General features: G+C 42.1%; 1 protein-coding gene across 1 annotated transcript in view; it reads left to right on the top strand.

Moving 5' to 3' along the window:
• IFT43 (intraflagellar transport 43) overlaps positions 1-21327 on the top strand; it is an 81159-nt gene that overhangs the window by 13280 nt on the left and 46552 nt on the right. The window contains exon 3 of the mRNA XM_079129241.1: positions 15027-15091. Coding sequence (XP_078985367.1) covers positions 15027-15091 — 65 coding nt within the window. The remainder of the gene's footprint in view (positions 1-15026; positions 15092-21327) is intronic.

Genomic DNA, 21327 nt, shown 5'->3' with positions numbered 1-21327 from the left:
AGCAACTGACCCTGTCTTGGAGTTGGAGAAGAGATGACTCATGGGATGGGTAGAAATGAATGAGTAGGAATTTGCCAGTGAGAGGGAAGGGCAAAGGACATCTGTGACAGTGGGCAAGGCCTGTTCTAAGGTAGCCCCAGTGGTGGGGAGGAAGAGCCTTCATCTGCATGTTGATGTCCCTCAACAGGCTGGGTGCTGATACCTGCAGAGCACATGACTGACTGGATCCAGGGTTTGGAGGATTCTAGGAAAGAGTGAAGACAATGGGTAGGCTCAGTGGGGTAGACCTTGGAATAGGCTAGGGTTCCAGGAAAGAAGTGACACCAAGAGCAGGTCCTGGTGTATCCAGGGTATGGTGAACAATGTAATGTATTTGCATATAGATCTATGTCCAAGGTAGAAAAGTTGGGATTTATTTTGTACATTGTAGGAAGCCTACAAATATTTTAAAGCAGAGGTTGGTAATTATCAAGTCTTTTTTTCCTAGGAAGATAAATCTGGCAGCTATCTTGGAGAATAGTCTAGAACGGGAGAACTTGTTGGCAGAGAGATCAGTTGGAGGCAGTTGGAGCAGTCATGAGGGATGATGTGGCATGGACCAAGGCAGTGTTCCCAAACTTGGCATTCCCAAACCATCTTTTTGCAGTTTTTGGTATCCACATACCACTTCCATTATTACTAACTTAAAAAAAAATCAAAAAACAAAAAAACAAACTCTCCTTTTATTCTTAAAGACATCTATTTTTAAAAGGAAACTTTGTCAGTGAACTCACAGATTGTGATAGGTGTTTCAGAAATGAAGCAATTTTAGGTTATAATTGGGTTTGAAAAAACAGCACAGTCATTGGTGTTTAAAGGTCCAGGGACCCATGAAGCTCAATATCAGATAAATTGTTCACATGATCAGTGGCTCTTCTTAGGATGATGAGACTGTGCAGAGGGAGCCAGATACCGTGTTTTTGACTGGTATGTGCTCAGGCAGTTGTTAGGGACAGGAAGGAAGAAGAGGATTGGTTTAACTGAATGGTATGGATTTCAAAAGGGATGTTCTGTAATAGTTTGGAAGAGTAATGTCTAGAGGGACTTGAGGGAGTGAGGCAGGAGTATGGTCTTTGGACTCTGGGGGTTTATGGGGGTGAGGAATGAGTAGGCTTCTTGAAAGACCTGCAAGGACAATGTCGTCCAAGGGAAGGCAAGGAGCTGGAGACAGGTGCTGTGAATGCCATCTGCTTCGGAACCATAGATTGCGAACAGAAAGCCTCATTGAAATCATTAGCTGGGCTAGATTTCTCCTTCTGTTCATGTCAATAATTACTGAGAAGGAGCAGAATGATAGTAAAATATTCTTTTAATAATGATGCTTTGCAGGAGAGAGGTACTAACTAAGGTTGAATGTCACCAATTATAGACTAAAACATTTCTGGTCACATAATTTTACCCAGTATAATAGAGAATTATGTCACTGTGTTTAAATGATTGCTTTTACATCCCATTTTAATTTCTCCATTGGCTTTTTGGGATAGCTTCTTATGTAATTTTTATAGTGGTTACTCTAGGGATTAGCATAGGAATCCTTAACTTACTACCCATTACTCATGTGTACCATTTCACACATAATGTGAGAATCTTGCACAGCAGTGTGCGTCCACTTGTCCCATCCCATCTTTTGTGCTATGGATGTCATATTTAAAAAAATACCTATGTTATAAACACCTCTCTGACAATTTGTTCTTTCACTTTAAATATAGAACCTTTACCATTGATATTGTTGATCCATTTCTATCAGGTATTATTTCTCTTTAGTTTGAAGAACTAGCCTTAGATTTTCTTAAAGTATAGGTTTGCCAAGAACAACTTTTCTATTTGATTTACCTGAAAATGTTCTCATTTCTCCCTCATTCTGAAGAATATCTTCTTTGGACATAGAATTCTAGATTGAGACTCGTTTTTGTTTCAGAACCTTAAAGATTGCCATTCCTTTGTTCTCTGACCTTCACTGTATCTGATGATTGTTTACCTATATATAAGTCTTTTCTTATCCCTCTGACTGCTTTAAAGATTTCCTCTGTTTCTGGTTTTCAGCAGTTTCACTATGACATACCTAGTCATAGTTTTCTTTGTATTTATTCTTTTGGGATTTGCTAAGATTCTGATACTTTTTACCAGATTTGGGAAAAGGTCATTATTTCTTCAAATAGCTTTTTGCCCCATTTTCTCTCCTTGTTCCTGGGATTCCAATTTTATAAAAGTTAGACTGTTTTGATATTGTCTCATAGGTTCGTCCTGTTTTTTTTCCTGTAGTGTTGCTAATTTTGTCCCTTCTTTTATCTTTCTTTTCTTTCAGATTAGATATTTTCTGTTGATCTGTCTTCATTATTTCTTCTGCTGTCTTTAACCTACTGTTAAGCCCATTCAGTTTGTCATTTCAGATACTATATGTTTAAATTCTAAATTTCCATTTATTTTTCCTTTCATTTTTTATATTGAACTTCTCACTTAGATTCCCCATCTGTTCCTTCAGCATACTGTGTTTTCCTTCAAGTTCAGATTTCCCATCTGTGTGTTCATTGTGACTATCTTTTCCTTCAAGTCCTTGAAAGTATTTAAAATAGCTTCTTTAAAGCCCTATCTCTTAATTCCAACATCTGGGTCAATTGATGTCAGTTTTTATTTTGACTGTGGATCACACTATTCTTTGCTTCAGAAGTTTAGTAATTTTTCTGTTTGTGCACAAAGCATTGTGGATGGTACCATGTAGAAAGAAACTCAGATTATGTTACCTTCCTCCCAAAAAGTATTGACTTTTCTTTTAGCAGGTAGTTAAATTATTTGTGGATCCCTTGAATTTTTGGAGGCTTGGTTTTAGGTTTTGTTAAGTCAGGTCTACTTTTGTTTTACATTTGGTCCTAGAGCAAATTCTGCAGTCTTGGGACATGATCTTTTCTACTAAGGTATGATCCTGCTGGGATTTTAGTGGAATATTCAGAATGCATATCAAGTGCCTTTACTTGGTGAAACTCGGATTCCAACCTGTCTCCCCTGCAGTGAGCAGCAGTTGAAATCTCAATCTCCACTCCAATTTTGTTGGTTTTTCAGCAGTTGCTTTCCCTGGGTTTCTTGGAGTCTTCTCCATGCATATGCAGTATAAGTGTTGACTAAGGGTTTTAGGGGATTTTTTAAAGTGCAGATTTGGGGCTTCTTTACCTCTCAGGATTTCCTCCTTTTTATGTCCTCTCTGGTAGCCTGAAGCTTTTGTTCTCAAGCCCCTAAAACAGGATTTCTTCTTCTTCTTCCCTTTTTTTTTTTTTTCCCCAGTGTTGGAAATCAAACTCAGGGCCTTAAACATACTTTACCACTGAGCTGCAACCCCAGCTCTTCTGCTTGATTTCTGGCAGGCCAGTTGCTCTCCAGACTAGAGCATGCTCTCAGGGGACAATCCATTTAAACATCAATTTTTACCTGTACAATACTTTTCTTTCAAGGATCAAATTCCCTTGAGTTTCTACCTGCTTTTATTTGTCCTTCAGTGCCTTCAAAATAGTGATTTTATACCTCTTGTCCAGAGTTTATAATTCTAATCCATGTGAAATTAGTTTGTCATTTCAGATATTATATATTTAAATAAGTCCCCATTACCTGCAAGTTGCTTTTGGATTGTTTCAAAATACACTGAATACCCTGTGGTTTTTTTCAAGTTGTAATATTGGTGAGAAAAGAATGAGTCACATGTTACAGACAAATGGTATCAACATTCTCTTGGGATTAATGACAGAGACATTTGGGTACATCAGTTACTGAGACAGAAAGTATTCTGACATCAGTACCCTTGGACGTAATGATCAGAAACACAAAAGAGGCCCAGAGGCCAGGAAAAAGTCCCCTGAATATAATCATCCATCCAAGCAGATGCCATGCTGAGCACTGTGAAAAGTTAATCTAAAAAGTCCTCTAGTGTTGGACAGGTTGGTGGTGTAGTTTTAATGGCAGGAGCTCTTCCTGGACAGCCTCCTGCTGAGTAGCAAAATTTGTGGTTTAAGTGACTAAATGTGGCCCATGTCTTTTGTGACTGACCATTGTCACCTGGCAGTAGTAAAGGAGAGCTGGCCTTCAGCCTCTCTTATTTGAGAAATTAGCCCTTGGGTTTGGACTGATAAGGTGAAAAAAGATATTCTACTCTGTTTTAATACTGGCAAATGAGAAAGTTTTACCAAAATAAGTAAGCAAGGACAACGTAGTAAATTTTTCTTGAACTAAATTTATTTGATTTAGAGGGCCTTTCCTTATCCTAGTTTATGTCCTTTGTAATTTGGGAAGATTGAGAAGGTCCATTTTTTAGTGAAGTGACGGTGAAAGGACATGGTGGTTTTTTTTGTTTTGTTTTGTGGTACCAGGGATTGAACCCAGGGGCACTTAATCCCTGAGCCACATCCCCAACCTTTTTGTTTTTTTATTTTTTGAGACAGGCTCTTGCTAAGTTGGTCAGCACCTCACTAAGCTGCTGAAGCTGGCTGCGAACTCACGATCCTATTGCCTCAGCCTCCTGAGCCACTGGGATTATAGGCGCGTGCCACTGTGGCTGGCTTGAAATGTGGTTGTGAAATTTTGTGTGTGTGTGTGTGTGGTGCTGGGGATTGAACGCAAGGCCTTATACATACAAGGCAAACACTTTACCAACTGAGCTATATCCCCAGCCCTAAAATGGTGGTTTTTAAAAGAGGTTCTTAAAATTAAAAATTGTTAACCCTAAATAGCTAACTACATCCTACTGCCCACCCCTGCAAATAAAAATTTATGTTTTGAAATATTGACAGTTCATGAAGTGTAGAAGTTTGGGAACCAGTTCTAGAAGTGTAAAAAATATTTTTTAAAGATCATTGGGGCCACTTTTGAAATGGTACGTAGTAGGGCTAGTGAAATGTGTATAATTCGCCAGCCATGCTCTGTGTTTATCGGGTTTTCTCTTTGGGCCCTGAAGCAAGATTAAAAACAGCAGTGTGAGACCTGCAGTGTCCGTGGTCTCAGCACAGTGTGGCACAGAGTGGAGGAGCTGGGCCTTCCTCTCAAGGTCTCACAAGATGGGGGCCGCCCATGGATTAACAGTTCTTTGAGCTAGCCCCACTCCTCCATCATCACCCTGGAGGCGTCTCGTAAGAGATCAGTTTCTTAAAGCATCAGGGTTACAGCATTCTTCTGCTGCTCGCAACTCGCTCCAAGTTGTTCCACTCTGGATTTGGTTGAAGTAACAAGTCTAGACTGTGCTTATACAAAGTCACGAAGTCACAGGTGCCAGGAGGGCTTGCTGCTTAGGGTGTTGGGAATTCACACCCTGACATCGTGCACATTTCTGGCTACACACATGCTGGATTAATTTTAACAAATAGAAAGGAGGTAAGAGAATGACAAAAATGTATAGGCTTTGATTTATGATGAAAGTTGAAAAGAATGTTTATGTTGGCTGAATGGCAAAAAGTGTGGGGGACAGGGCGCCTCTTTGGAAGTGTCTGGAAGGTATGTAGACCTGAGAAGAGAAAGAAAGGAGAGCTGATTTAGGAGGGCCCAGGGGATGAAATTGAGATCAAGAGGACGCCATCCAAGATGGGAAAATTCAGGGTGAATTTTAAGGATGATTTTCAGGACTGAAATCTGTTCTCTTTAATTCAGCCTCTCTAGAAACCGCCGGCAGCCCTATGCCCTGAGTGACGTAGAGCAGGAATTTCCATGTCTGCGCTGAGACACAGGGCGCAGGTCATTTTACTCTGCTGTGTGTGACTGTCGGGAAGGGAGACTTCACCAGAGCATTTGCCAGGCACTGTGGCCGTCCCATGCATCACACGTATGTCTCAGTGAGCACAGGAGCTGTGGTTTCCTCTTCTTGACTTGGGAAATTTTAAAGGGCTTCTCTCTCTTTAGGGAAGGTAGGATAGAAAAAAATTAAATCCTTGGGCTGAAACATGGACAGGATGGCACCAGATAAAAGACTCCACCATGTTTGACCACCAGAACTTTCCTTCCGTCTCAACCCTAGGCATTAAGGCTTTCTCCTCCAAGTCTCTGTGTTATTACTATTATTATTTCTGACAAATAATAATAGCACTATCATCTCTGTTTTTTAAATGTCTCCTCTGTGCCAGGAAGTGTCACCAGGGTTTACAGTAGAACTCCAAGGGACTTATGATCATTCTCACTTTACAAATGAGGGAAAAGAGCCTTAGTGGAGATGTGACAAGCCCAAGACCACGCAGCTAGAAAGGGGCAGTTTAGAATTTGAACCCAGGACTGTTCCTCCTTCCTGTCCCCAACTGCTGCACCTTCTAGAACTACAGCTTTCCCCTACTTGCTTCCCACTTGTCCACTCACTTCTCCCCCTCAAGTTAGTCCCTCATTCTTGAAAGCTACTGCCTGTGACAGGCAGTAAGGACCCAACAACTTTTCAGTGCAAAGGTTTATACTGCATCCAGCCCACGCAGCGTGGCACAGTGGTCCAGCTGTTCTAGCTTATTTTTGGCATCACTTCCTAATCCTGACTCTGCCTTAACCCTTCCCTCAGTGTCAGCCTCACCCACAGGGTAAGGGTCAGCCAGCCCGAGCTGCTTTCTCGTTCTCCTGTCTTATTGAATATATTTATATATCAGTAGATACACCTTACTTTGTCCCAAGAAAACAAATGAAGGACATGGCTCTTTGGGTTTGGACTTCTCAAGTCTTCTCTCTAGATCTAGATGGTACTGCTCTAGGTTCTCTTATTCTCCAGTACTTTGTTCCAACCCAGATTGACTCCTCTGTAGCTGTGGAGTTCTTCCAAGCCCGTTCTAACTGGCACATATCTAGCTGCTGGGAAGTCATGACATATCAGCTGGTCTAGTCAAGATCTACCATCAGACTGGCCTTGCTCTCCTGTTTACAAATGGAGTGATTTTAGGTGAGTTAACCTCTAAGTTGCAGTTTTCTCATCTGTAAACTTGGTATGTAGTTGTGTCCTCTTCTTTGAGTCATGGGATTCAGCAAAGAAGTCTTTCCAGAGCTTTGGTGTACAGCACACCCTCAATATGTGTTGGCCATCATATCATTATTAACTCTGAATTAGTTAACATACTCTGTCTCGTTGCCTAGATTGGCTTGCTGGCCTTTGATCAAGTCTCCGTTTTCTCATTTCTCTCTTTAGGCTTGTCTTCTCTCCGTTTTTGTTCCTGTCTCCTTTATACCCATTCAGATTGATGATAAGTGTTCCATGTCTTCATGTGTCTTTTTTTGGCTTAAATACCCTCTCCTGTTTTCACAATACTACAGTCACACAGGCTTGTAGAATTATAGAATTGTATAACGGGAGGAATCACTTCTACCATGAAAAACCCAGTATAAGGGGTCAGTCAGTTGAAAGCTGGGACTAGATGCCACATTACTTGGTGTTCTTTCTACTACATTTTTTTCCTTACCAAAGCTTCAGATGCCCACGTAGACAATTAAAATACCATCTGCAGCTAATTGCGGGGATGGGCACAAGCCACTTCCATCTCAGGGCACATTTCCCCGTCTCTCCTGTCATAGCAGGGATCTCAAGACCTGATGTTTTACATAGAGAGTTATTCTCTGGTCCTTAGGCTGTTAGGAATTCCTGACCATTCAGCGGAAAGTCTCTCTCTTTCTGTTCAACACAGCTCTTTAGTCAAGTGATACACTCATCAAAATGGTGTCCTCCACACCAATCCTGCTTTTTTTTTTTTCTCTTTTGTTAAGCTAAACTCCATGCATCCAGTTTCTTTCTTGTTTACCTCTTCTTTTCGCTAACATTAGCAGAGGAGGAAAAAATAGTACAATGAACAGCATGCATTCATCCCCCAGATTTGACTGTTACTAACATTTTGCTGTATTAGCTTAAATTATAATTTACATAATATTTAAAAATATGATTGTTATATTTTATGTATAATTTTTTTCTGAGTTATTTCCAAAAATGTTACAGATATCATGTTACTTAAACACTTGAGCATATTTCTCCAAAAATGGACATTTTTTTTGGAGAAAACAACAATGCTACACCTAACAGTATTAACAGTTTCCTAACATCATCTTATGCAGTTCATATTAATTTTCCCCATTTGTATCCAAAATGTCTTTTATAGGTATTTTTTTAAAATCCAGGATTCAATCAAGAATCACTTCATTACATTTTTCTCTCTTATTATCTTTTTTATTTTAGAGTAGCCCCCCCCACACACACACACCTTTTTAATGGCATTGAGCTTTTGAGAGATTGGGGCATTATTCTATAAAATTTCCCACATTCTGGATTTCTTTTTTCTTCTTCATGCCATTGAATTTATTCCCCTCTCACCTGGTTTCCTATAAGCTGGAAATCAGATTGGAAGACTTTAATTAATTAGATTCCAGTGGAACACTTTTGTTGGAAGTTTTTCCTGGGTGGCACTGTATACTTCAAGGGGTGGATGTCACTTCCCATCATTAATGCTGCCAAGTTAGGTCACTGGGCTGGGTGATGATAGACATCTCCATTGTTAGGAGAATTCTCTCCCGTGCACCTAATATGTGACCTATGGGGCAGTTCTTTGTAACCACTGGAATGCCTGCTTCTTCCCAATCTCTCACCTAATGTTTTGCAGTCATCAGTGATCAGTTTGCATTAAGATATATCCATTTCAGCTTAAGAGAACTTTCCTTAACCTTAAATCTACTATGGGAAAACCTGGGTCCAATGAATTAGTTGCCAGATCCAGGGTTTGGGCAGGATGAAGAGACTCGTAGAGATGGAACAGAGGACAGATGGGAGAAATCAGTGCCAGCCCTGTGTGGTATGCACATATTAGTAAGCATCTGTCTTCTGTCTCATCAAGTGCATGAAGTGTGTTGGATTAAGGAAGCTTGTTTTTAGTTAGTAATCCAAGTTTGAACGTGGGAGTTATCTGGTCCCTCGAAGCTGGAAGATGTTTAGTTGTGAAGTTTGTACTGGATCCTGCTTAACTAAATGTCTTTCTGTTGGGAATTTATGCGTGCGCTTGAACTGGCTTTTTGAAACAGGTTGCCGTTTGGATTCAGAGCTCTCGGACTGATTCATATTTTGGGGGTGGAGAGGGGGGTTTCTCCAGGACTCCTGAGAGTGTGTGGGAAGTTTCTAAACTCAAAAGGCTCCTTTTTTGGCACTGCCAGCATCTTTTCTGTGTAGGCATCTTAAGAATCTGGAGGAACCATATAAAGATCAGAAATAAGTCTGGCCTGAAAAGCTCCCTCTGACATGGTCATTCCAGTTGGTTGAATCTCGGCCCATTCGGATGGGACCATATAAAGAGGCCGTTTCCTGAATTTCCCGCTCGCTGCCTCTCACAGGCTTCTTTTTGTAGACAGCTGGTATTTCAGGACTGTGGTCACGTGCTCGCAGCTCTTTACTCGCCCCTTGTTTATTTTTGGAGCAGGCACATTTTTGCTTCTCTTCAGGAGCTATGCAGGGTCCTGCCCCCTCCGTCCATTGGGCGGCAGCCCCAGCGGGCTGTGCTCATTTCCCACACTCTGAGACGTGACTCCGCTTTCAAGAGAACCAAGGGATGCACTGCCCAGGGCTACGTCACCCGTTCCTATTTCTGTCCCTCTTGGTGTTGCATATTTTAAGACTCTTTTTTTAAAAAGTTTGGGTAATGTTACCTGGCAGTAAATCAGCCAGAATTGGAAATTGTTTTTCCAGCTGATATCTTAGAAGCTGGATTTCAGAAGCAGAGCAATTTAAAGAATACACCAAGACTTTTGAATTCTAGGGTTGGGCCTTCTCTTATTTACGACACGTAAGGCTATTTGAGCTCTAATCTCTTTCATCCAGTGTCGTCCCCCCCCCCCCCCCCAATCACAGGGATAGCAAATCAGTTTCTTCCAAAGCAGTACCTGAAACTGATTGGCAGTGTTTTCCCAAGTGTTTGGTTCTGGAGTTGGATTCCAGGAAGAAAATGCTCTGTCGTAGCCTGCCTAAAGATTGTGCATTGTGCATAGAGAATTTTAGCTCACAGATTAAAAAAAAAAAAAAAAAAAAATAAGACATGCGTCTGTGTCTCCTCTGACCCTATGAGAAGGACCCTGACTAAAGGGTTTCAACTTCTCACCAGTCCAAACAGGGAGTGGAACTTTAACGTTTAAGCTGGCGAGGGCATTCAGGCCCTGTAGGTCTCTAGCATCCAGTGTGCCGCCTCTGGGAACAGAAAGCACATCAGTGGTGGCAGCTGGGCCTCGAAGGAGCCACCACAGTGGTTTGGTCTAGGTGGCTGTGTTTCAGATTGCACTGGAGAGGGAGCCCTGGGACTCTCTTGGGAACAGAGCTAACAGGTGTCTAGACGTCATCAGAGTTCCTAGGGAGAGCAGCCAAGGCTTTCAGGGGCTGACTGTCCATGCAAAAGGAACCCCCAGACCTTTTCAATTATATGACCAAGAGCAACCATCCGCTTCTGTTTCAAACAGATCGTTTGCACTTAATTTCAAACTGCTGCATTATGATCTTGTTACATCAGCTTCCACTTAAGGCCATATTATAAAAGTAATGGATGTCGAAGGGCTGAGCCCCCAGCAGTTTCTCCCAGGGACCCTCACCATTATGGTGATGATGTAACAGCATTTGCTCCAGAAGTACGTGCTGTCCCTGGTCTCACTCTACCCGTGGATCTGGTTGCTTTTGGAATGCTTTTTCCTTTACCTTTCCAATCCAGGCCAAGCCCCACTTTCCCCATAAAGCTTCCCTGACCTCTCTTCCTCATCTAGACTTCCCTGGTGGGTAGAGTTCTGCTTAGCTTTGCGTCATGTACTGCAAGCTTTGCACATGCTCATCAGAGCACAGTCTTAATGATGTCCCAAGAGAAAGTGATCCAGTAAAGTCCTCCAGGTGACACGAAAACTGCAGAAATCAGTAGAGCTGCCCTGTGGCTGAGAGATTCTGCCTCAGCTTCATCTTTGGACCCTGATGGCCTCTCCCTGGAATAGTTCCAGACCTCCCTCACTCCCACCTGCCACGTCCATGTGGCCTCCTGGACATCCAGTCACATAGACTTCACGCATACCTGATACTCCCTGAATTCTACCTCTCCTTGGCTTCATTACTGAGTAACATTTGGGGACAGGGATGAAGTCGTCCTTTTCTGTCTCATTGTTCCTAGGGTAGTGCCCAGCTCCCCACAAAGGGAACAAAGTTGAATTCTAGGGAAAAGCCTTTATAATTTGGCCATAGTGGTTAATTAAGCCTGTGTCATCCAGCCAGGGTATCTGTATGTGGACATGACAGAAACATTCCAAGTTCTAGGGCCCAGAATACTAAACCATGAATGGAAGGATTCCCCATCTGGAGATTGACATCTCCCGCTAGATGGCCAGGCCTTACTGCAGAGACCTGAGTTCTGCCTGTCCCTCCTCCTCTCCCATATGCCTCAGTGCTGTCCTGAGGCTTGCTGGCAGCAGGGTGGGATGAGGAGGAAGGACCTGTGCCCCCTCACCTGTTTTGCTCAGGATTTCTTTGTACCTTCTCTGGGCTTCCTCTCCCTGGAGCTCTTGATGTTTGGGGGAAATGAAAAACAGCAGCCTACACTTTTTATAGTATTATGTCAATGCTTAAAGGCTTCTGTCTTCACTAAAGAAAACTTCTCATTTTAGAGCAGCTGTTAAACTGCACTGGATATGAAGGAGTGACTTGTATGAGCTTTTTGCAGCTGCTAGCACCATTTTGTAATGGGGAGAAAATGAGAGAAAAGGTGGTTTTGTGTTTTTTTAAGCAGAAAGGGCCTTCACTCACCCTCCAGTAGCCATGACTTCCTGGGGTTTGGTTCAAGGAGAAAAGCAGATCATTTGGCTTTTAGACTCCTAGGGAGCTCTGTTAGTCATACGATGCTCACTAGTAGTCAGAGTGACTACAAGATCGGGCCAGGCACAAAGGAGTCTTTTCCCCAAATGATTGTGCATTTTACTGCATGCGGCCTACCCCGTCCCATGTGGACATGAGTAATAACCATGGGAAAGTTAGAGCTCTTATGTGCCAGGCACTGTTTTAAGCTATCGTTGAGTCACTGATTAAATCCTTCCCGGTTTTAAGGATTGCTCAGTGCTCCCCTTCCATGCTGCATAATCATTTGCAATCCCTTCCCAGTTCAGCCTCTGCTCCTCCTGTTGCTGTTGTAACCCACATCCCAGAGCAGAAAGCAGAAGTGGTATTAGGAGACACAGGTGCCGTCTCCCCTGTGGTGGCTTCTTGGCATCATATAGGTTGGGGCACCATGGATTTTGCTTGGATTCCTCTGTCCTTCCCAAAGAGAAGGACAGAAGCAAAGAGAAGAAGGCAGAGGGTCCTGTCCCTGGGAGTTCAGTTCAGGAGCCACATACCCAGATGTCACTGAGCAAATGGGATTTAGGAGTAAGGCGGATGTGCTTTCGGTTTGCACACTGAACATGTAAGAAGGATCAAGATGCTCCCCTTTTTCTCATCTCCCATTTTTTTCAAAATGTGTAGCATAGTTTTCATTTTCCCATTTCAGGTGTTCATAGGAACAAGGAGAGAATTCTGTACTGAAAGACAAACAACTGCACAATGCAGTAATAAGAGATGGCAGCTATCACTTTAGTAGGAAGGAGACAGAAAGGGAGGGTGGGGCCTGTGGCAAACTGCAGTACACATGTCCTGCCTAGAGGAGGCAGCTTCTGCTCAACCCCAGCCTTACTGGATATTCCAGTTTTTCACAAGAAGGTGGAAAGTGAGTTTTTAATGTCAGAATCTTCCAATTTTAAAATGTTAGCTTAAATTTAAAACAAAAGCAAAAAATATAAGTGGCCAAACAAAGCATGGCTATTAGTTTTTGACCTTATTACATTATCACAAGAGGGTCCTATCCTTGGGTAAAGATAACTGCAGGCCAGACTGACTTAAAACACCATCAGGGGGACTCAGTCTAGTTCAATTCACTTCATCATTTGGTCTCCCCAGCACAGTGCCTTGTGCATTGTAAGAGTTCCAGGCAGGGTCCTTGGATTCTGCCCACTCCCAACTTTGGCTTATGTTGTTCTCAGGTTATTCTGATTCTTGCTGGTCCTTATAGTTCCAGGGCTCGGTGCCGTGCAAGCTACTCAGCTTCTGTTCTTCAGTTCCAGATCGTTGGGACAGGGAACCCAGTTGGTTCTGATTGGGTATCATCCAGCCCTGGCTCAGTCTGGAAGAGGGATCATGGGTACAAGGCTGCCCCTTCCAGGCTGTGGATGGAGAAGCATGGAGTGATTGGGGAAGTTAATCCATCTTAGAATTTTCTCCTGTGGGTCAAACAGTAGCTGGTTTTCCACTTATATTTGTGTTGTTGCTGAGATGTACTGAGTCTTTAAGCAGCTCTTGCCTGCCTCTGGCATAGAAAACAAGTTTGTTTTCTCTGAAGTGCTACTTGGATTCCCAGTGGCTAACTGGATGCAGGCATCCCAGGACTTGGATTTGTGGCAGTGATTCCAGCAGGCTGTGGCTTAGGCAGCAGAAAGGCCCCACAAGGACATGGAGCCCATCCTTGGCAGGCTGGAGTGCTCCTTGAGAAGTAGGAAAGAAAACATATCTTGGTGTAAAATAAAAATATCAAAAGTATGAAGGTATTCAGTCAATTCGAAGGGGGTATTCACTTTAAAAGTTTCAGGTTCAGCTTAGTCCACTTAGAAAAGGAGACCTCCGTGACACACAGTTTAGTCTAGGGGTCAACAGACCATGTCCTTGCCTCCAAATTTGTCCTGCTGCCTGTTTTTGTAAAGTTTTCTTGAAATTCAGCTATACTCATTTGTCTGTTTATTCCCTGTGGCTATTGATTTTTGTACAGTATCAAAGTTTGAGTAGTTGGATCAGAAACCATGAGACCTACAAAATAAAAAATGTTCACTACCTAGCCTTGTGTAGAAAGTTTCCCCACCTCTCTTTAGTCCTTTTATCATTTGTACCTCCTTAGACTGAGAGCCACAGTTATGATTCTATAAAGTTCTTAGAAAAAGAAAATTGATGATATCAGAAACCAGTCTTGGGAGAATACTGGGCAATTAAAACTAGGCAGCATTCTATCTTGTTTTATCCACCTCACACGATTTGGTGGATTGGTGGTTGTGCCCTTAGCATGTTCAGTTAGAATGTGCTGGGCAGGAATTCATGCACTTGGGTTCCTGAATTTGTCCATTCTAGGCAAACAGACTTTTAACCAACTAAGTGTGTATGTCTTCTAAGCAAGACTCAGTTGTATTTTGTCTTGCTTTTATGTTTATAAAAGTCATATAACTTGAATGCTTAAAAATGGGAGAATGCATAACAGCATGGGAAGGGAAACTAAAATTGCCATAATTGAAGTCACCGCCTGTCATGTACATACAGCTAATTAGCATTGTGTATTATGTGTTCGTGATCTTTCCACAAAGTCAGAATCATATACCCACATGTTTTTGAAAATTGGTATAGTTGAAGTTTCTCAAATCCAGCATTTTTGTAATGTAGTTTAGCATTATTTGCATAGTATTTCCATGTGTATTCTGCTGTTTAATTCCTTATTGCTGGCCATTTTTATTCTTTCCAACTATTCGTTAAGTTAGCATTATGTTCCTCTCTGATTATTTCCTTGGGATAAATTCCTGAGATTAGGATCACTGAGAAAACAGGAGCAGACTGGAGCAGAGCTCAGTGGCACAGTTGGTTTGTGCTTGGCACACACAAGGCCCTGGGTTTGATCCCTAGTGTGCTAGACATAGACACACACACACACACAAAGTGTGAGCATTTTTAAGTCTTTCAATGCACATCTGAGGAATTGCCTTCTGAGAACATTCTGCCAGTTTGTCCATCCAACAGGAGGCTGTGAAAACACTGAGATTTTCATAGTAAATTAGAAAACTTATTCTGTGTTTTTCTTCATATACATTTTATTTTTGTATTTTTCTCAGGGAGGTGCTTTGATAGGCTGATTGTTGTTTAAGTGACCTGAACCTCAGCCACCGTGGTGTTTAAATGTGCACATTGAGTGACTGTCATTTTGGCTTCTCTTTCATCGCAGGCTCCTCCTCCAAAACCCCCTCGAAGGCTAGGAGGCTGGGCAGATGATTCCATGAAGACATCAAAGTAAGTGTCAGCAATTCCTGGGGGTGGGGTGGCGGTGGGCAGGGTGGAAGGGAGACATCACTCCTGTGTGGTTGCGTTAGTTTTTGTAGCAGCTTTATTGAGATATTATCAATTCACATACCATACCATCCACACATTTACAGTGTGCAATGTGATCATTCTTAGTAGAGCCCTAGAGTTGTGCAATCATCACAACAGTTAATTTTATAACATTTTTATCACACCCACCGAAGAAACCCTGTGTCCAGTAGTAGTCAGTTTCCATGTCCCCCCTACCTCCCCAGCCCTAGCAATAGTCAACTTTCTGTCTGTCTGATTCACCTATTCTGGACATTTCTTATCAATGGAATTGTGCATTCTGTGGTTGATCATGCCTTGCCTCTCTTTGGGCATAATGTTTTCAAAGTTCATCCATATTTTAGCATTGTATGTTCTAGACTTTCTAAACAGAATGGGATTGCCTCTTAGTAACTGTGGGTGAACTCTGTAGTTTGTCTGCCCCACACTGTTCATTCACAGAGAATGGCTCAGGCATACCATCGCACTGCCTAGAAGGTGTCTTGTGTTTATCGTAAGCCATTGCTGCAGGTGACACAAATATTGGTGCCGTGACCATCCAGTATTATCAACCTGTGCTCTTGCCTCAGAGCTCCTGGGAAGAGTAATCTCATCTGTGCCATTTGTTATCTCAGAGACTTTGAACAAGTGATTTAACCTGTCTGGCCTCAGTTTTCTCATCCTTACAATGAGTTGCAGGAGCTTTGAGATGTTCATGCATCTACATGAAGGGTCTGTTTGGGAGAAGCAATTCCAGGTCAAGAAAAGCAAAAGTTACTTTGAATATCATTGTGAGTTACATTAAGAGCCTTAAGAATAGGAGTGTTGGTGCTGAGGCTGTAGCTCAGTGGCAGAGTGCTTGTGAGGCACAGGGTTCGATCCTCAGCACCACATAAAAACAAACAAAGTCATGCTGTCCATCTACAAGTACCAAATAAATAAATAAATAACAAAGGAGTGTCACTTTGCCAAAATGACAGAATTGCTTTCTAAACATTTTGGCGTGAAGATTGGGCATTACTAAGAATGAGATCCTCTAGAGTTGCTTACAGCATCTAGGAATGCTTGTGACCGAGAGTGGAGATCAGCCTCTCGGGCCATCCGGAGTGAGCATCCGTGTCAAATGGTTTCAGAGTTACCTTGTTTTGAGTGAGGAGAAGGCAGTCCTCAGACTCGCGGTCACATACCTTTCCTGCGTTCCTCCTCAGCAGGGCAGGGTATGCATGCTGATTAAGTCATCTGTCTTGTTTGACAGGAAGCAGCATCACAATAACTAAAACTGTGGACATCTGATTCAGACTCACCTGGGTTAGAATTCAGGTTTCAGCACTTAGCTAGCAGTATAAACTTGGGGAAATTACTTAACCCTATAAAGTAACAATAATAATACATTTTGGGAAGAGTAGTTCTGAGGCTGGAGCATCTGACAGAGGAAAAGCGCTAAGCGTGAGGCTGGTACCCGTGATTAACATGGTGCTGAGAAGGTAATGGTGCAGGCCTCTCAGCTCTGTGACTGTCAAACATGGAAGTGTTATGTAACGTGGTCCTAGAGAATGGCTCTAGAATGTGACAGTGCTGGCTGCCACCTTCAGCCACTCAGGGATTTTAGAGCAGGTAGCTTCCAGACTAAACAGGTTTCCATTGCAGTTAGTCTTTGTGATTCCCTGTGATCTGGTTCATTGCTGAAATCTGGTTAACCTAGGCCAATCTGACACAAAGAATACTATGTTAAGGCTGAGACTTTTTCAGGTCCTTGCCTTTAGTCCCATTTTATAGATGAAATAAGTGCAGTCATGGGTAACTAGGAGTGGAAGAACCAGTGTTAGATGTCTGTAGGTTCTAAAGGCAGGATTGCAAATCATGTTGGTCCTTAAGTCTTAGATGAAAAGTCAACCAAAAACATATTTTTACCACATCATTGGAATTTTTGCCACATCAAGTTCACTTATGATATAAACAGGAATAAGGATTTTTTTCTTAAAGAGGAGACATTATTCTTATTTAAAATTTCCTTGAGCAGTGGTTGCTTTCAAAATGGCACAGTTTTTTCCCTGTTCTTTCTACCCTTTCCTCCTCCTTCCTCCAGCACCTCCCCTCTACTTTTTAATCCCCTAAATCATTTGAAAGTAAGTTGTAGATGTCATGACATTTTACCCCCAAATATTCCAGCATGCATCTCTTAAGATTAAGAACATTCTCCAGATAATCACAGTATCATGATCTCATCTAGGTCATTGCATAGTGATTTAATGATATTTAATGTATAGTTTATATTTAAATTTCCCCATTCCCCCATTCCTCCCCCACACACATGTCTTTTAGGGGTCTGGGACCCAATCAGAGTCCATACATTGTGTTTGGTGTTTCTCTCTCTCTCTCTCTCTCTCTCTCTCTCTCTCTCTCTCTCTCTCTCTCTCTCTCTCTCTCTCTGTCTCTCTCTCTTTGGTACTGGGGAGTGCATATCAGGGGCACTCAATCACTGGGCTACATCCCCAGCACTGTTTTTTTTTTTTTTTTTTGTTTTGTTTTTTTTCAATTTTATTTAGAGACAGGGTCTCACTGAGTTGCTCAGGGCCTCACTAAGTTGCAGAGGCTGGCTTTGAACTCTCAATCCTTCTGTTTCAGCCCCCTGAGCCACTGGGACTAAAGATGTGTGCCACTGAGCCCAGCTGTAGTCTCTTGATCTCAACACTGACCCCAGCCTCAGCACAACATTACCCTTTTTTAAAAAAATTAATTTTTTTTAGTTGTTGATGGACCTTTATTTCATTCATTCTTTATATGTGGTGCTAAGAACCCAGTGCCTCATACACGTGAGGCAAGAGCTCTACCACTGAGCCACAACCCCAGCCCATGACATTGCCCTTTTGAGGAATGCAGGCCAGTTGTCTTGTAGCATGTTTCACACCCTGGATTTCTCTAAATTGTTCATGACCAGATCCAAGTTGAATGTTTTTGGTAAGAATGAGTGATATTGCGTACCTCTTGGCATGTCAAATAAGAGGCATAGGATGTCAGTTTTGTTCTTTATTGGTGTTACTGAGTTTGATAACTTGGCTTAGGTAGTGACCTTGAAAACTCTTCATTGTGAAGTTCCTTTTTATTTTTTCCCCTCCTTTATAATAATTACTAATTGCTTTGGTGTGTTGCTTTGAATTCTGTTCTTTATAATCTTTCACGTAGTGGTTTTAGTGTCCATTCATGTGAATCAGCCAAGGCTTACCAAATGTTAATTTTCTAATTCCATCATTTATTCTATATTAATTACATGGTGTTTTTTTAATAAAGAAAAACTTTCATTTTCTGTCCTTTCTGTATTACTTTAAAAAAAAATAGACTTTTTTTCCATAATAATAATGTTTAATGCTCAGATTGTCCCAAGTTAGCCAGGGAACTCGTTCAAGGCTGCTCTTATACCTTGCTATTCCTTACTAGTGTTTGAGCACTTGCTTGCTTTCTGATACGGTAGTCATATTCCAAAATTGCTTTGTATTTTCCTTGTCTAGTCCTTGAGTCAGCCACTGCTCCAAGGAGCGCTGGCACCTTTTGGTGGAGAACAGTTTTAGAATTCAAGACCTGGGTACACATTGCTTATTGCTCTTGGGACATCATTGCTTCTGGCTCCTTCAGTGAACAGAGCTGGGAAACACATTTTTGAAAATAGGCTCTGTCCTTTTGCACACTTGAAGTAGTTTCGTAATTACAGCACTAATGAATGGCCAATAAAAACCTCTTAAGTAAAGTTCAAGATTTCTTTGCAGTTCTTCTTGTCTGTAAAATATATCACATGAAAGATTTAGGTACTGCTTTCAGAAGTTACTTGAATTCGTTCTCATAAAGAATTTGATATCATAAGATATCAATTAGGTTCATTCTGGTGTTTGATTTTAAGGGTTTTTGTTTAACTGACTTTTTTTTTTTTTTTTTTCTGGTGCTGGGGATCGAACCCAGGGCTTTGTGCTTGCAAGGCAAGCACTCTACTGACTGAGCTATCTCCCCAGCCCGACTTTTGAATATATAAAACACGTGGATCAGAAGTTGAAATTTTGTGCAGAGACGTCCTCAGCAAGGGCCTGCTCACGCCCTTCTTCCCATCCTTCTGCTGTGGGTATTTTCTTTATGAGTTTCTGGTGTATCTTCCTCTACCTTTTTTTTTTTTTTTCTTTTTGCAAAAGTAAACATATATACATATGTAAGCTTTCAAATTCTTCCTTTTTGGTTTCTACATACCACAAGATGACAAACTATTGCCCAAAGGCTACCTGCCTGTTTTTATCAGTGAAGTTTCATTGGAAGGCAGCCACATCCTTTCATTTTTGAAATTCCGATTTCTTATCCATGTGGAATTTATTCTAGTATGTGGTATGAGGTGTGGATCCACTTTTATCTTTTTCTAAGTGATTGTGTCCCAGCGCCACTGATTTTTTTTAGTAACCCATCTTTCCCTTAGTGATCTGAGAAGCTACCTCCATATTATTCTAAATCACTGTGTGTAGATGAGTCTACTTTGGGCCTTGTTGTTCTGTTCCAGTGGTCTTTCTGTCTACTCATATAATATATTGAGTCCCCCACTAATTTGTTTATATAACATAACACTGATTTTCAGTGTTCCACAAAAACAACTTTCAAACGCAGTTCTCATACTAGCGAGAATCTTAGAAGTTGCATCTTTTTAACTTATTAGGAGATTTTAGTACTTGGAATATCTAGAATTCACTTTGAAATATGGAATAAGACAAATTACGTGTCTAAGAGAATGAAGGATCATCACAAGTTTTTATTTCTCATTGAAAACATTAAAGATTTTTCTCCATCAAATCAGTTTCCTCTTGGAGTGAGATGCTTCTCTTTTGCATGTGCTCCTTCCCAAGGTGTTCCCTTGTTTGGCACCTCGGTCTGCAGCCTGTTCTGTCCCCTCTAGTGTTGGAGGCCCTGGGGAATAGACTGAAGGAGAGAGAACCAGACCTGGGAGGGAGAGAAGGGAAGGTAGTCTGCATCTGTTGTGTCTCAGCCTGTCTGTTTGGGGCAGGTCCTTAGACCTCTTCTCTCTCAACACTCACTGTGTGATTTTGGCCAGTCTGAGTTTTAAATGTCAAGTTCACTCTGATGGTTCCAAAATTTGTTTCATCAGAACACGCCACAAACCAAGGGGCCAGGCAAGGGAACACCTTGGAAATGGCACATGAGGATCAAAACCATCATACTCCAAGAGGAAACTGATTCGATCTAGGAAAAAACTTTAGTATTTTCAATAAACTTGTGATGTTTCCACGTGTATTTACGCCTAAGGCATCAAGATTGGTCCTCTTGATTTCCACCCCTGGCACCCTCACCCCTACCTGTGCCTCCAAAGTCTCCCAACTCTCAGTAAACAGTGACTCCATCTGTCTCGTTACTGAGACCACAAATGATGGGCCCTTCCTGACCTGGGGTGGATGAGGCAGTTGTCGAGCTATGCCGGGGACCTTCCCTGTGAAGACTGGGCACCTGAGCGCCTGTGGGTACCAGAACAAAAGATGTGCTCCTGTCCCAGGAAGGGTCCTTTCAGGCATTGCCATTCTCAAAACCCAGGAACAACAGACAGAAGGAGCATCCGTGAGAAACAAATGGGATGGGTAACGTTAGCAGGGTGACTTCCGAGGCGACAGTAATCACTGAGTCCAAGGAGGACCTCAAGGAGAAGATGGGGGTCATGCTGCATGAATTCTGATGAGCAGAGAGGAGCAGGAGAGCGTTCTGGTTTAAGATTTTGGTCTTGGGGGACGGTAACCTTGTCAGTTGCAGAAAGTGCACACTGAAAATAGTGTACCCACCTTAAACCTTTTTTGGGTGATAATACTCTGTGCTTAGCACCCGTCTTAGCTGCTATAACACATTAGCATATACTGGAAGCTCAGAAAGCAAATATTTACTTTTCACAGTTTTGAAGCCTGAACGTTTGAGATTGGGGTGCCAGCACGGTGGTGATCTTGGTGACAGATCTCGTCCTGGTTCTGTCCTTACGTGGTCTTCCCTTGGTACCTGTGCACAGGGAGAGGAATCTGGTGTCTCTTCCTCTTCCCCATCGTGGGAACTGTGTGCTTCTGACCTCATCTAAACCTAATCACTTCCCAGAAGCCCCATCTCCAAACACTATCACATTGGGGGTTAGGATTTCAACATAAGGATTTAGGGGGGAC

Source organism: Sciurus vulgaris (genome assembly GCF_902686455.1).
Source record: "Sciurus vulgaris genome assembly, chromosome: 2".
Classification (NCBI taxonomy): Eukaryota; Metazoa; Chordata; class Mammalia; order Rodentia; family Sciuridae; genus Sciurus; species Sciurus vulgaris.
This window is presented reverse-complemented; position numbering and strand designations above follow the sequence as displayed.